The following is a 17,178-nucleotide window of genomic DNA, read 5'->3' as shown; positions in this document are numbered from 1 at the left end:
ACTTATTGTCGCGCAAAATTTGGCTGTTTCCGAAATGTACAATATGCGTTACAAAGTAACGACATTTCTTGTATTCAACAGGGATACATTGATAGTTTCAAGCGTACTCTCACGCATGGCGCATGGTGAAACACTAGCGCCAACTTCTGTTATTTATTATCAGAAACTAGAGGCGGTGTCTTATTATAACCTGCCTAATGTGCAGTTGTCGTGGTTCTGTGGATTGCGACGTCGTCGGTTGTTCTTACGGAAATATAAAAAAACCAGCTCAATTTCGATTTTCGATTATGTGAGTTTTTCCAGAGAAAAAATGGATGTTGCCATTTTCCGATAGGTGTCGGTAATATACTGCTTTTTCGTACATTCGTATAATGCACGAAGCATTTTTTAAAATACAATAATTCAAATACAATTTATATGTACAAAGCATTCTGGATTGATTTTATACGAGCAATCTTAACGGAGATCGGGTAACCAACCCCGGTAGAAACTAAGGTCGTATAGCAACAAGGAAGGAGGCACTGTGTTGTTTCGGCACTATGAGATGACAGCCCCATCACGAGACTCAGTAGCGTGGCCTTAGTTAAGCAGCCTATCAAAATCCACCATACTACAAACATTTAAGCTAATACGGATCGGACTATTCGGCATCGACCTAGGCGAAAAAGCAAGGACGAGGAATGGATATTTACTCGGTACTTGGAACTGCAAATCACTAGATTACGCAGGTGCTACTCGAATAGCTTGAACCCAGTAAGCTCGGCATTGTAGCTCTAAAGGAGATCTGTCGTAAAGGAGAGAAGCTTTGAAAGATCCGCGGCAACAAGGCCCAATTTTATTATAGCGGTGGCACTACCGATGCACAGGGAATGGGTTTTGTAGTGTTGGGCAGAATGCAGTATCGCGTGATAGATTGGAAGACAATCTACGAGAGCATGTGTCTAAGAGCCGTTTCTTCAATTACAGCCTTCTACGTGAGGCTGAAGGTAACGTACGACAAGATCGTCATCGGGAATATGAACGCCCAGGTCGGTAGGGAAGAGATATATAGACCGATGATAGGAAACCATAAATTTCATAAACATGGCTGAGAAATGCTGGCAACAACAATGAGTTATTTCCAAGATTTGGGAGGAGGAAAAGCTACTGGAGGAACGGATGCAAGGAGTGATTTGTCCCATGTACAAAAAGGGTGATCGGCTCGACTGCTGCAACTATCGCGGCATAACACTGGTAAACGCCACCTGCAAGGTACTCTCCCAGATCCTGTAACGCCGGCCGTCATCGATAGCACAAGTTTTCGTAGGGAATGATCAGCCGGGCTTCATGAGGGCTCGCGCCACTCCAGACCAAATTCTTACCATCCGACAAAAGTTGCAGAAGTTTCGGAAGTACAATGTACCCACGCATCACATCTTTATTGATTTTAAAGCAGCATACGATACAGTCGATCAAGATCAGCTGCGTTAGATAATGCGCGAGCACGGTTTTCCGAATAAACTGACGCGACTCATCAGAGCTACATTGGATCGAGTCCCTTGGAGACGTGGTGAGGGTTGAGAAAAGGTGCCGGCTTATCCCGCATGCTGTTCCACATCGCTCTTGAGCGGGTGATCCGACGAGCGGGCATTGAAACGAGAGGCACGACTTTCACCACGGTCAAGGGTAGCCAACTCCTAGACTTTGCGGATGATTTTGATATCATAGCTAGGAACTGAGCGACGACGGATATTTGGCGGAGTACAAACTGAAAGCGAAGAGTGGCGGAGGCGTATGAATCACGAGCTATCAACGTGCCAGAGGGGTCAACGTGCCACATGACTCGACCAGGTCGAAAGTGATTTGCGACTTCTCAGACGATTGGGAAATTAGCGACGAGCGGCCCCAGATCTAGTTGATTGGAGACGACTGCTTGAAACAGCACGAGCCACTCCAGCTCCATGCTCTATGCAACATCTTGGTTTCATTACTTTCTTCTACCGTCCCCTCCGTCGATGGTAAAAAACTACTGTTATTAAAAAGTATTTACTTCACTTCACTTCACTGGATAATTTCAAGGATTTAGGAGAAGGAGTAGCTACCGGAGGAGTGGATGGAAAGTATGGTTTGGCCCACCTGTAAAAAGGTCGATCGGCTCAATTGTTCTAGTGACCGTGGCATTTCGCTGAACAATTCGTAAGGGTACTATCAGGCGGGCTACATAAGGACTCGTGCTACTACGGATCAATTCTTTTACTCTTCAACAAATCCTCCAAAAATGTCGGGAGTACAACGTTCCCACGCATCATATTTTCGTGGATTTCAGGGCAGCGTACTATACAGTCGATCAGATCGCCCAAGTAACAATTTGGGTTCTATTACACTCTTATGATGGCATTTAAGACCAAAATTGGTTATGAAAACCACCATAAGAGTACAATAAAACTCACATTGTTGCTTCGACGGTAGTCCTCTACGGACTTAAGACACGACAAAGACGCATGCCTTCCGTAACTCGCCGTATTTGAACGAAAGGTGTTGCAGTCTATTTTTGGCGGAGTACAAACGGATAGCGGAGAGTGGTGCAGGCTAGAGTTCTGAATTGAGAGACTGGCCATGTCACTCAAAAACTCGCATCATTAAACCAACGACACTCACTGATTACGTGAAACGTGTGTCGCTGGTTTAATGATGACAACCCGAGCAGGAGCAAAGAGCAAAATAATATGAAAACAATATCAAACTGTGTTATAATGCTATATTTTGTTATTGAATAGATATGGAGATACATTGATAATTGATTAAGTAGATATTTAAAACAGTGGTTGTAAGATGAGTTTAATAACTGATTTTGTTATCATACCTTATTTTGGCCTTAAAATGACATTCGATATATTTCATACAATTTTTTTTATTGATTAAAGAGATTTTAGATTATAAATATTTTATAAAACGATTTTTTAATATCTCATGTACTACTGCATTTGTTATTCAATACCTTAATAATACTAAAATATGCTATTCTAGACTCTGAATACAGTCATGTTATTGCTTTGTTATTCAAATCACACAAGTAGTTATTCATTTGGCCTTTGAGGAGTAAAATTTTGATATTATTTTTTGTTATTTTACCAACTATGTCAGCCAAAACAAGACCAAATTTTGATATGAGTTATTCGATTTCCAATAACACATTTTAATTTGATATTATTTTGCTCTTCGCTCCTGCTCGGGAAGTTCTCGCGAGCCACTGAGTTGCCATGGCCAGTCTCTCAATCCAGAACTCTAGTGCAGCGTATGAACTACGAGTTGCAGGCACTACTTTCCGTCGTACACCCGGTGAAAGTTGGGAGACTACAGTCGTCACGTCGCACAGTGCGTTGAGCCATAGACAAAAATCATTTTTCACTTTTTTTTAAATCGGGTATACCAAGTATTTAAAATTGTTTATAGATGCCTTCTGCTATCTAAACAAGTATTAGTTTGCTTGGGAAAGTGTCACAACTACTATTACAAGCGTTCAAACTGTCAAGTTGCAGAATGGATTTTACTTACAAATTTTGCTTTCATTTTTGAAGGTTATTCTTCACGCTCGTAAAAGTTTCATAGTTTGTGTAATCAGAATCTTTAAAATGAAGAATAACAATCAAGGTTAGTAGAATAAATTTTGATTATAGAAGGAATTCATTTTGACCTCACTCCTAAGAAATCGTCCCATAGAAACGACATAGATATTATCCGTCAAAAAAACAGAATTCCAACTTTGATTACTGATTTAAAAAATGTTCCACCGACTTCCAAGCTAAAATATACACAGAATAATTGTTCAAAGTATCCTCTACAAGATCGAACAGGTTTTAGCTGCAACTACCTGCAACTCTGCAAGATATTTCAATATTTGTAGATCAACGTCAAACACTGATAAACCGTCAGATTTCCGTTGATTCTACTATGTTATGTTATTCCTGTTAGAAGAAACCACTGTTTATGAAGCTTTGTGCTATTACTGTTCAAAATCAAACTCAAAGCGATTTTATTTCATATAGCGAGTAAATATTTCTTTAAAAAAATTAATAAACCTGATCGGTATTAAGTATTGCCGTTTTTCCCGTTTCTCTGGTTGATAATAATGACGAATAATCAATGATAACGGTTTTCCTGCTGGAAATTCGTTTCATGGATCTAATTAAAAGGTTTTCAAAAATTTCCCAACAAAAACAAAACGTCGAGCTGCAGACTTTGTCTCAAATCATGCCACGGAAAATTATTATTTACTTTTCCGTTACGGCTGAGAATGGTAAAAAAGGCTTAAGTATTACTTAAACACTAGCTCTGTTCACAGATATAGATTTGTTAGTGCGAAACTATATTTTGCTTAGAAATGCAAACGTCTTCCATAAACATAGCTTTCCAAGCTTTCATGCACTGAAGAAAAACTATTCGAATACCGAAATTGCAGCCAAGGTTGATCTTCGAGTGCTGCTTAATCTAACACTAGATGGCATTGCTGAATTTACCAAAGTATTTCTACTATATATGCCGCTTTCACAAACAACTTTGGTAGTTATATAGCCGACGGCAACCCATATAATGATGAAAAACTTTTGCAATGCTTGCATAAAAATTTGGCATTTGGGACATTTTTGCCATTATGTAAATATTTTGAGACATTTAAGCAAATATTAGCTTCTATTATCACACTAGCTGAACTAGCTTGATAAAATGACTAAAACTAGCAGTTTTGATTTTTGTCCCGCAGTCCCATACGTTCAACGCACTGTGCGTCGCAAGAACAGACGATTGTGCAGTAAAATTTGTTCCCTTTAAGAATCCCACCGGCACCAGGTATAGAGGGTAGCAACGTGCTAGATAGCTCTAAGCAGGTTGAAGCCGACTTGCGTGTGTAGAGACACTCAACGAATTCTTGACGAGTAGCCCAGCACTGAGTACAGTGAAGAGGAATTCTTGACACGGCCAGACCGCTTTTTGGCGGTTTCTCTTTATTTGAGTAAATAAGTCATATTTTTCAAAATTGGGCTTTTTTATCAGCTTCTAATTCGGATACCGGATCACAAAAAAAAGCTATCAAAATTTTTTCAGGCTGAAAAAAATTGGGCACCAGAAATTTAAATTTTAAATTTAGCATTTCGTGTTTAAATTTCAAATTTGGGATTACGTGTTTAAATTTCAGAATTTAAACTTCGTGTTTCCTTTGATGAAAACAAAAACGGTATCCGGATTTCTATATTCAAATTTCAGAATTTGAATTTATGAGCCCGGATTTTGAATTTCAGACCGCAGATTTTGAATTTGAATTCTGATTTCAGACTTCTATTTTCTGTTTCCTGATCTCTGATTTCTAAACTGTGATTACTGATTTCTAATTTCTGATTTCTGATAGCTGATTTCTGGGCTCTGAACTCTGATTTCTCCGCGCACATTGGGAGAAAACAAATGCAGACTTTGGGCCTTAAACATATTCAACAAGAAATAAATTTATTATTGCAACTCTCAAATGTCATTTAAATCAATCATATACAAATAATGTTTTAATAATACTTATTTTTTCGCTGATCCTTCCTAGTCTTGGGTCTAAGGGAGTTTTTCATAGCATAAACCAACTCTTTTATGCCAACAAACGATTCTTTAACAATCGAATCGATAGCTGCTGTAGGTGGATGAAAATCGCTGTAACCGTGTTCGGCAATTTCCATGACAAACGGCAGCTCAATCCCGATAGAATACGCATAATCGATGCTCGTCCCAGTGGCTTGATAGCGGAGAACCTCCGCACTCGATCCCACCTTGTACTCGCGGCGACTATAATGCCACACCGCACGAGCTGCACCGACACCAATCTGCCGCAAACGAGCGGCATTCTGAACAGCAGCAGTACTGTGACTCCAGGGAAAAATAAAAAATCCTCCAAAACTATGTAAGCTTAGGTACAACTTCGCTTCATCATTGCTGTCCAGGACACTGCGAAGAGCCCTGGATTCCGGCTCGGAAAATGGTGCCGCACCTCGAAAAGCCGGACTGCATTCGTTGGAAAACAATTCGGCGCCGGCTTCCCAAGAATAACCGAAATTTCGATTCAAATCCACTCCGAAGCATTTGTTATTCAACCGTCTGCGGTTCTTTCTCCAGTAACGATCTGTATTCAGAGAGTAAATGTACCCATCAGGATTTACCAGCGGGACAATCACCCACTTAAAATTGTGCAGCTCCCGGTACTGATCGCTGTCTTCAATTAATTTTTTAATCAAAAATAGTGCGGTGGAAACGGTGATCCACTCTCTTGCATGCATTCCGGCATCCACCACAATTGTGTCCTTTTTCTTCGGGTTGATAGTTATCGCCCGAATTGGACGACCTTCGACGGACCATCCGATTATGCGAATCCGAACCCATTCGAAATTTTCCGTAGCCACCTGCATTAGGTAGTCATTGATCTCTTCGTACGTGAAGTAACTATTCAGGAACGATCCATCTGCCAGATGTGTATCGAAGTCTTGACGTGTTGCATATTTTCTGTGGATTACGATAGATTGAATTAGTTGACGGGCTCAGGCAACACGAGGCCACGAGGCCATACTTTCCGAAATCTTGCGAACGGACGGTGTAGTTCAGCCGATAGTGATTGAAATAATTTTTCGTTAAATTTTGGACATTCGGCGGCACCAGTAACCGTTTCGGTCCCAAACGATCCAGTCCCCAGATGTCGACGCCCGGTTGATGGCGCTGGAGCTGGATTAAAAGTTGGACTTCGTGGCCGCTCTTGATGGGAACCTCGTACAGCTTGTAACTGCAAGTGAATTGGGGCGGTTGTTGCCTGACTGTGACACTATTGAACGAAAAACTTACCCCCGGTACAGGTTGGAAGAAACACTTGAGATTACACACAGTACCAACAGGTAGACTAAATTCATCGTGCTGTTCAGTATTAAGTTCAAATTGGCAAGCGTAGCTTGCGAAAGCAACATGTGCTTATATAGTGAGTTTATTTGTTTAGAAAGTTGAGAAATCAAATCAAATTAATGTCCGTTGCTAAACAGCAGATGTTGCAAACAAAACATTTTTACTGCCTCTTGACCCATTTCAGTTGGTATGACCAGTAAAAACTCTCTAACTAGTTCTTTTTAATGAAATTTAATCATTTAGAAATGATAAAGGCAACTTCAACTAACAATATGATTTTATTTGTGATCGTTACAGAGATGAAAAACAAATCGATTTCGCCGAACAGCTGGAATCGGTAGCATACGTGCTCTGCGGTGAAGGAACAGTGAGCTACGAAAAGTTCTGCCAAATATGGCATGCTAAAGGGGTAAGTAATTATCTCCAAATTAATAGTTAATCAAGGCGGTACATGCATGAATTAATGACTAACGTAGCTTCGATTATTTCTCTGTTTTCTGATTACCGCAGATCTTAGACAAACTGTACCGACTAATCGACACCGATTCCACGAACCTCCTCTCGACCAATCAGATCATGGAATTTATCTCAAACCTTACGAACTCACGGTAAGTCAAAGCACCTCTAGCATAAAGATATCCACCTCGATGAAAATTAGTCCCTCCGTCCACGCTCAGTATAATTAAACTCATTTTACAATCAACAAACAACCCCAGCACTGCAATCTGCCTATACATAATCCAAGTCCAATGATTGGCTAGTCTAAGCTCGCGATTAGCCAGCCCGACAGATGAAGAAGTTGGCTTTGAAAATTGCTTTTTACCTAATATGGTTATCAACTGGACCGTCGTCGTGGAACATAACCAAAATGCTAAAACGAAAGCCACATATATGCGCGCGGCTAAAGATATCTCCATCCCTCCATATCGGGACACAAGCGTCATCCAATTTATCCTTGGCGCGAATTGACGCACGTCGTTGTGGAGATCATTATCTATCTGGAGCTGGCCGGTCTTCACTACACTACCAACCAACCATCAGGTTGGCGAATACGAGTTCGGTAAGCACGTCCGTCGGCCTAACCGTTGACGACTGGTAGCTGATGGTCAATTAAATAACCCTCCGGAGGATAGCGGAAAATTGCCGAAGAAATTATTCCTAGCGGTCATTATCAACGGCTAAACTGAACGTTTACCAGTAACAAATAGAAGCGAGCCGTTTATTGAAACCAAAACCGTTTGATTGCTTCATATAGGCTGCATGTTTGTGGTAATGAAAAATTATTTCTGTCATGCATGAGACGTATTAGAAAGATTGATTTATCATTGGAAAAAAATTAAACTAAATTTAATATTGCTAAATAGTTCATCAGTTCAAAAACTAGAAGGTATACAACCCTAAGGGTTGTACGAAAGGGTGACGTAGCACTATATCAGATCATTAGATCAAAGACTAATGTGAACTGCATGTCTGACATATGTATGTTTATAAGAATCTCTGAGTGCCATTGTTCAAGTGAATATTTAAAAGAGTGAAATATTCAACTTCAATTCTTCATTGGATGCAATGGTGGCTTTGAAAATACGTGGACGCGGGTTCATAAGTACAACGCCTGCAACCATTGAGACATAGAGATTTCTTTTAAAAATTACTTGTATGCGTCATAAAGAATGATATAGTAATGAATGAAGCCTACAGATTATTATATTAAATATGATTGGTAGCTTGTCATGTTTCAATAATCTTGCTTTAACTCGCTTGTGGTCTTTAAAAGGGCCATTGGTTACAAATAACATTAAAGCTAAAGCACGTTCATCGCAAATATAACGTGCCATTCGAATGTCCTTCTCTTTTGACATGAATGACAATAGGCACGTAAGTTAGTGGCGTCGATTCAAAAATTTCTGTTTTATTTGTATGAGAGTCCTTATCCTCCTACCGCAGCGGTGAGGGGTCTCAAACCATCATAAAATAAATTCATGCCTCCGAAATCCCCCACATGACAAATTTGGTTCCATTTACTTGATTGGTTCTCGAGTTATGAGGAAATTTGTATTTCACTTGTATGGGAGCCCTTCCCCTCTCTTAGAAGCGGAAGGGGTCTAAGTACAGCGTAGAAAAAATCCTACCTTCTAGAACTTCCATATGCCAAATTTAGTTCCATTTGCTTGATTAGTTCTCAAGTTTTGAGGAAATTTGCGTTTCATTTGTATAGGAGCCCTCTCCCTCTTACGACCTCCATAAAATTGCTGGTCATTTTATCTACCCAACGACATATAAATTGTTCAGTTTCGTTCAGTAGTTTAGTAGTTATTACCATTTGAAACCATTTACTCAGTCCCAGTATAATAAACCAAGTCGTAATCCTACGTCAAAAAAAATTAGCTTGAAAAGGTTTTCAATAGAATTAGTTTTGTCAATTTTATAAGAAACTAGCTGATTACCTGCTCTTGCTCTTCCTTTTGTCTCTTAGCCACTCGTACATCTGTTATTATAACGAAAACTCTCAGATGTAACAACCAAAACCCTTTTTCTTCATTTGAATGTGTCTATTCCCTTTCTTTACTCACCCCCTTCCCAACCCCCTTTTATCCACCAGCCACATGAGCCAAATGAGACAAAACCTTTGCCTTGCTTTTTTAACTTTCCCCTTGTCACTGTCCACCCCTGTCTTTTAGAAACCCCTTCTTGTCATTCACAACTGCTATCGGCCCGAATGCAATAGAAACGCACCCCTTAACCCATCTAAACCTTCCTCCTCCCTTGTAAGAAACCACCCCCTCTTTTGTCAATCTTCCTGTGCTGGTTCTTTTACGTCAAAGAACATGTGTGCCAAGGTGTTCCGGAGTTCTGGCGGAACATACATTCATACTCACGATCGTCGTCCCCGCTGTTGGCTCCCTCGCAGTCTGCTCCCCCTTCTATCACCTAGTTAATTATACATCAGTTTGCTCTGTAAAAAACCCTATAACAGAAACGAAACAAAGGTTTTTTCCCATACATACCTCCTCGGTGGAACATCCCTCTTTTCTCAAAGTCACTTGCACAACTGCAATCGGTCTAAATGCAAAAGAAACATAACTCCTTTTACTTATTTGGACCTCCCTTACTGTTGTCAACCCCCCAGTGCTGATTCCCTTATGTCAAAGAACATGTGTGCCATGTTTGTTGAAGAACCGTCCAGGCGGTTCGGAGTTATGGCGGAACATTGAAACAAACATACAGACATACTCATGCTCACTTCTATATACTGAAGCCGCTTTTTACGCGGGTTTTTTTACGCGGTTTGTTTTTTACGCGACTATTTTTACGTGAATTTCGGAATTTACGCGGTCTTTTTCCGCGATTTTTAGAATTTACGCGGATGTGTTCAATTTTTTCACATTAGTCTATTTTTTCCCGTAGTGTTGAAATCCACGAAGTTTTATTTTAAGTGATTTTTTGTTTTTTACGCGAATTCCGGAATTTACGCGGATTTTTTTACGCGAATTTCGGAATTTACGCGATGTTGATTTACGCGAAGGATACGTTCTGCGTAAATCAAAATCGCGTAAATTCCGAAATTCGTGTAAAAAATCCGAATAAATTCCGGAATTCGGGTAAATTCCTAATTTCGCGTAAAAAAACAAAAATTCGCGTTGAAGCAACCAGATTACGACTGTAATTAGTCATAATTCGGTTACCATAACTACTTTGCAAGTAGGAAAGCGACTTGACTGAAATCAACCTAAAAGGTAGCGTGAAATCAGATTTACTTTAGCTTTATATTTATATTCATTGTTGCAGTCGTTGTCGTTGTCGTTGTCGTTGTCGTTGTCGTTGTCGTTGTCGTTGTCGTTGTCGTTGTCGTTGTCGTTGTCGTTGTCGTTGTCGTTGTCGTAGTCGTTGTCGTTGTCGTTGTCGTTGTCGTTGTCGTTGTCGTTGTCGTTGTCGTTGTCGTTGTCGTTGTCGTTGTCGTTGTCGTTGTCGTTGTCGTTGTCGTTGTCGTTGTCGTTGTCGTTGTCGTTGTCGTTGTCGTAGTCGTTGTCGTTGTCGTTGTCGTTGTCGTTGTCGTTGTCGCTGTCGCTGTCATTGTCATTGTCATTGTCGTTGTCATTATCGTTGTCGTTGTGGTTGTGGTTGTCGTTGTCGTTGTCATTGTCATTGTCGTTGTCATTATCGTTGTCGTTGTCGTTGTTGTTGTTGTTGTCGTTGTCGTTGTCGTTGTCGTTGTTGTTGTTGTTGTCGTTGTCGTTGTCGTTGTCGTTGTCGTTGTCGTTGTCGTTGTCGTTGTCGTTGTCGTTGTCGTTGTCGTTGTCGTTGTCGTTGTCGTTGTCGTTGTCGTTGTCGTTGTCGTTGTCGTTGTCGTTGTCGTTGTCGTTGTCGTTGTCGTTGTCGTTGTCGTTGTCGTTGTCGTTGTCGTTGTCGTTGTCGTTGTCGTTGTCGTTGTCGTTGTCGTTGTCGTTGTCGTTGTCGTTGTCGTTGTCGTTGTCGTTGTCGTTGTCGTTGTCGTTGTCGTTGTCGTTGTCGTTGTCGTTGTCGTTGTCGTTGTCGTTGTCGTTGTCGTTGTCGTTGTCGTTGTCGTTGTCGTTGTCGTTGTTGTTGTTGTTGTTGTTGTTGTTGTTGTTATTGTTGTTGTTGTTGTTGTTGTTGTTGTTGTTGTTGTTGTTGTTGTTGTTGTTGCTGTTGTTGTTGTTGTTGTTGTTGTTGTTGTTGTTGTTGTTGTTGTTGTTGTTGTTGTTGTTCTGGTTCTTTGACAATCTAAATTAAAGTACTTGTTTCAGATCAGATCATTACACGACCGATTCTAGTTTTTGCAGCAAATTGTGTTCAAATCAGAAATTTCAACGAACGCTCTAGAAAAGCAATGGTCCTGATTATATTAGTCACAGTTGTTTAAACACATAAAATACCAAACCCGATCGTTCTTCTATTCCTTTCTCTAAACTATAATTAAAAGAAAATTCAATTTAGCCTAGTGGAGTAAAACGTCGTTCGAAAGCAACCAAAAATCAAACTGTTGGATAGTTAGACAAATTGTTGAATTCGTACCAATTTGTTCAATGAGTTTGGCAATAAAGCGGCATAACCTCAAAGAAAAGCGCAAAGCGCCTTTTGATGTCTCAGTCATATAATCTGAATTCGACATTCAGCCTGTATTCAAGTCCATAACAAATACTCTAAATCGGAGCCGTTGACAGCTTCATAGGATCAGTTCTGCAAACGGACGAGCGACGCTCTACGATAGAGACATTTTATTCATTTGAATGTACCGTTTATTTTTCCCCGTTCAGTTTACTCGCTTCAACACCGCCCCAGCAGTGTGCCATCCGGTGGTCTCAGTCCAGTCGCCGAATGAAAAATGAATGAGTTCTTTTGATATCATCAATTATTGGAAACGTCACGTCGGTCGTCGGGCACCTTTCAAAGCTCGGCGGCCAAGTACTTAATTCAAATGTTGTCGTATTAAGCGCCCGTAACGCTCGATCGAGTGTTGTAGCCTGCATGTGTGTGGCTGCTCGGTTGAAGAGCACTTTCTGTCGGCTTTGGTTTCCTTCCAGTGGGCTTCCGAATGAATGGCGGAATTACTCGGTAGAATGTGGCGGCTTATTCAGCATTGATTTTACCGTTTTACTTCACGTAGTATCAAACAGGGCAAAATATTCCCGTCCAGCGAGACACAAATTCATCACCGATCGACAAACCCAGATATGCGTAAATGTACACCGCCCTGCTCCGAGGCGATTAGCGATCGTCCGGAATCTAGCCTTTCCCGGACGGACGTCCAAACGGCCATTACAGCAGAAACGTGTACCGGTAGCGTTCGATCTGAAACGGTAGCACTTGTGCCGGAGGTATTACGTTGCATAAATTATAGAAATAAAAAAAAACTTCCCGGTTACGGTCTCGGACCTGCCTGCCGAGACCAGCTGGGGAAGAAACTGCCATATCGGACCGATCGATGGTGTGGCGCACAACACAGACGAAAGAAATACTGAGCCGGTCTAAGAGACGCTCGCTTTTGCAAACCACGACTCGGCACACCAACAGACAAAGTCAACAAGATCGTGATCTAGATGGATTACTTTTTTGAATGAATGCTTGAGCTGATATGGGCAAAACTTCTTCTGATCATCATCAACATCATCATCGTAGCCGTCTTCTTCAGCGCCTCGCAACAAACAAGCAGTAGCGTCCCACGAAGATCATGACCATACGCAACTTTCGAGAGAGACCCAACTCGGCCAGCAATGGGTATTCACAAATCAACTATCCAGATCCGCTTTGCAAAGGTGGCAGGAAAAATTGCAACCAGCACTCCACCGTTGGTTCGTGCAGGCAGGCAGGTAGGCAGGCTGTGAGCTGATAGAGAGATTGATAGCCATATGGACGATGAATGCAAAATGAGCTCGCGGTGTGTAAATACCACGCGTCCGGGCGCTATTACCTGCACCAGCCACCAACCATCCAGACCACCGCGCACCGTTTGGGTGGGTGACAGTTGGGTCCGCAAAAGACAGATCGTTATGGACAGGAATTTTGTCCGACGAGAGGACGTGATTGGGATCGCTAATGAATCGTGACTTGTGGCGTGGCAGCAGGCGGAAAATGGAGCCGATTAGGACAATTATATCGGTGCAAGTTTACCTCCTCCTCCTCCTGTCTGTCTGTCATCATAATAGTAATGAGTTCATTTACACTACTGGCGTGCGCCCAGACCTTGGTATAGGGTGAGGCACCAAACTTTTCGAACACCCAGTAAGACCCGTTTTGCTCTCATCTGATCGGCATCTCATCTAAGTTATGTCTGTTTCGTTAGTTACTTCAATTTTATGTTCATTTGGCTTGAGTTTTACTTAAATTTCTTCGAGTACCTGCTGCCAGTTTTGTTTTTGTTCAAAAATAAAATTATGAAATTAGATTTATTTCAGTCCAGTTTATTTCAAATTTTCTATTTTAATTTATACCTTCCAATTTATGCTTCAATTTATGCTCTCAGTTTCTTCGCCTTAATTTACAATCGGCTGCTGATAAGGCTAACAATGAATTCTTTAAGAATTGGAAAAATGTTGCCCATGAAACTTAATTGTAATCAGAATTCATACAATTAATCAAATTGTTGGAAAAACTTACCTCAAGATATTAAATTTTGTTTTCAATTTGCCCGCGGGTTATTACAGAAAAAAGATCCACATGCCAAATTTGATTCCAATTGCTTAATTAGTAACTCGAGAATTACAAAAATTTATGTTTCATTTGTATAGGAGCCCCTCTTTCTAGAGGGAGGAGGGGTATCAATTCACCATAGAAAAGGTTTCTGCCTCCAAAAACCCCCACATGCCAAATTTGGTTTCATATGCTGTATTAGTTCTCGAGTTATGCCGAAATTTGTATCTCATTTCCCCCCTCTCAGAAGGGAGAGGGGTCTTTAATCGTCATAAGAAACTTCCCCGGCCCCAAAAACCCCTGCATACAAATTTTCACGCCGGTTCAGTAGTTTCCGAGTCTATAAGGCACATACAGACAGACAGACCGAAATTCATTTTTTTGTATAAGATTGGTGCTATTTCGTTGTTCTTTTGGTATTATTTTTGTACGCTTAAGTCGTTTTACACGGTTTATTTTCATGATTTTTGCATTATTGTTTTGCATTATTTTGTTTTCTGATGATTTTTAAATTTTAAATAGTTTTTCGCTAATATTGAAATATATGCGGTTTTCTACGATGATTTTTGAGTTACCTCGGATTGTTTTACATGGGTTTTATTACGCACCACTTATCCCCCGTGACTTGTGTGTCTATCTTTTATGTCATTTTTAAGACATATTTGAACCTCTTTTGTTTTAGTTTTCTATTATTTGCATCCTTTTTGGATTAGTTTCGAGTCATTTTGATATAATTCAGACATTTTTGTGTTAGTTTTGCACCATTTTTCTATTATTTTTTACCAGTTTTTAAATTTTTTTATTTTATGATACCATTTTTGGATCATTTTGAGTTATTTTTTGAATAATTTAGTATACCAGTTTTGTACTATTTTTGTATTATTTTTGTACAACTTTTGAATCAGTTTTGTACAATCACAATTATCATTTTTGTAGTAATTTTACACATTTTTTGTAACAACGCAACATTATTAGCATCACTGGTTCATCGAGGTTTGGCACTGATCTAAAGGGTGCCCCACGTCAAATTGCATCACGGAAGAAACGCTGTAGAATATTACACCTTGGGTATTTTCTTGAAAATTTGGATAGAAGTAGTTTAGAGTGTATTGTTTACACTGTATTTTTATCGCGGTCAGTTTTTCGAAAATTGGAAAAAATGGCGTCACCCGACAAGCGACGTCGTGAATTTATTTTGCGCAAGCACCTGGAAAATTCTTAACTCTCTCATCATGGATGATAAGACTAACGTCAAGGCAGACTTCCGGCCAGCCACGTAGCCAGAAGGGGGGGCCCGGGGGCCCAATTTTGATTTTAACTGTTTTATATGCATATTTTTGCGTTTAGAACTACAATACATTAAATGTATTATAATATATTATATTTATAAGCTTCCGAGGCTACTGTACTTTACCGTCCCGCACAAGTTTGAGGTTCCGAAGGAAGTAAGGATGCAGAAACTTTCAAAGTTTGCCAAGAAATATCATGATTTGGCAAGCGATCTGCTCATGTGGCAAACGGAGTGCGCCGTTCGTGACTACCGGGATTGTACACGGGCAGATCTACTTCAAGAGTGTCTACAGAAGCGTCTGCTTCCTCTGTTGAAGCAACACGAAGGCCCTACGATCTTCTGGCCGGTTCTAGCTTCGTGCCACTATTCAAAGGATGTCATGGAGTGCTACGAAGCCAACGGGGTTACTTTCGTACCCAAGGACATGAACCCCCCCAACGCACCGGAGCTAAAGCCCAATGAAAAATACTGGCCTATTATGAGGCATCCTAAGGAGGTCAAATCTAAGATAGACATGAAGAAAAAGTGGGTTTCCGTACAGAAGAAGCTGCTTATAAGCTATAGAGAAGCTATAGAGCTATAGAGCTATAGAGCTATAGAGCTATAGAGAAGCTCTATAGAGAAGCTGCGTACAGAAGAAGCTGTTGCACAAAACTTTTTGAATGGAGTTAAGCATAAGGTGCGAGCATACGGTCGTTGTATTAAAGTTGAATGAAATAAATATGCTAAAACCTTACTAATTTCTATTTTGTTGTCTGACAGTTTGAAAACGAACGGTTAATTAGGTAATTTTCTAACGCGTTTCTTCTGTGATGCAATTTGATGTGGGACACCCTTTAACAAGCCAGTCTTCGTACCTTTGAATCCCGGCTGGGCGATGCAGCTAGAGTCAGTAGAATCGTTAGGGGAAAAGTGTATAATGTGCCCCCCCTAAGAATAAATGGATATATCTCCGTTATACTTCCCCAAATTAACGTTACAACTACGTGTATATGTTGGTACTTAAGCTGACAACCAATTGCAATTGTTTATTTCATTTAGTATTGTGGAATAAACATGCTAGGAATTATTTAATAAAAGCACCTAAATGTTGTGTTTCTCGTCTGCGCGGGGTAAAATGCCCCACCTGCGGTATAATATGCCCAATGCGGTAATTTGAGTATTTCTACCAGTGACAGACCAACTCTATTTTGTAGAAAGTAAAACTATTTCCTTTGTTTTGCAAAATATCGTTATTTTATGTAAAATAAACCTAGTTTCGGCCTTCTGGTGCACTTTTTCTTTTCTGCATGGGGCACATTATACGCAGCTGTGGCGTTTTGTACCGGGTAGTTGAATTACCTAGAATTTGGACGTTGGTAATAAATTATTCCCACCACGGTTACTCTACAATACTAATTGAATTAAATAATGGCAATCGACTTCAACTTAGATCTGTTTACATAGTTTTAAAGCCACATTTGCAAGGGGGGCAAATTGCACCACCGCAAGTGGGGCATTTTGGCCTGCTTTTACTTATTTGAAAAAATATTAAATGTTAAAGCAAGTCAAGCGTTTCATACCGTTATTTTTAGCAGGGATGTCATTTTGAAGTTCACTTTACGCAATCGAATCGCAACAACCGGTTATTTACAGATTTTGACAAGAAAATAGCTTATGGAAATGACGCCAAAAGTTACATCGGAAGCTGCTCAAAAACAAATTTATTTTTGTTTTGTTTTTACAGCATGTGACAACTGTCATACTTGCATAGTAGGCTAGTTCCATCAAATACTATGGTTTCTGGGTAGTTTTGCATTTTAATTTCGCTTGTTTAGCGAAAAACGAAGGGGGGGCACATTGGC

At 40.3% G+C, this 17,178-nt stretch overlaps 1 protein-coding gene across 1 annotated transcript in view; it reads left to right on the top strand.

Moving 5' to 3' along the window:
• The window catches only part of LOC128741919 (NADPH oxidase 5), a 141,785-nt gene that overhangs the window by 92,718 nt on the left and 31,889 nt on the right, over nt 1-17,178 (top strand). The window contains exons 3-4 of the mRNA XM_053838043.1: nt 7,195-7,306; nt 7,408-7,505. Coding sequence (XP_053694018.1) covers nt 7,195-7,306; nt 7,408-7,505 — 210 coding nt within the window. The remainder of the gene's footprint in view (nt 1-7,194; nt 7,307-7,407; nt 7,506-17,178) is intronic.

This window comes from Sabethes cyaneus, chromosome 3 (genome assembly GCF_943734655.1).
Source record: "Sabethes cyaneus chromosome 3, idSabCyanKW18_F2, whole genome shotgun sequence".
In the NCBI taxonomy this organism is placed as follows: domain Eukaryota; kingdom Metazoa; phylum Arthropoda; class Insecta; order Diptera; family Culicidae; genus Sabethes; species Sabethes cyaneus.
The sequence above is the reverse complement of the archived record's forward strand: the minus strand, read 5'-3'. Positions and strand labels throughout refer to the sequence as shown.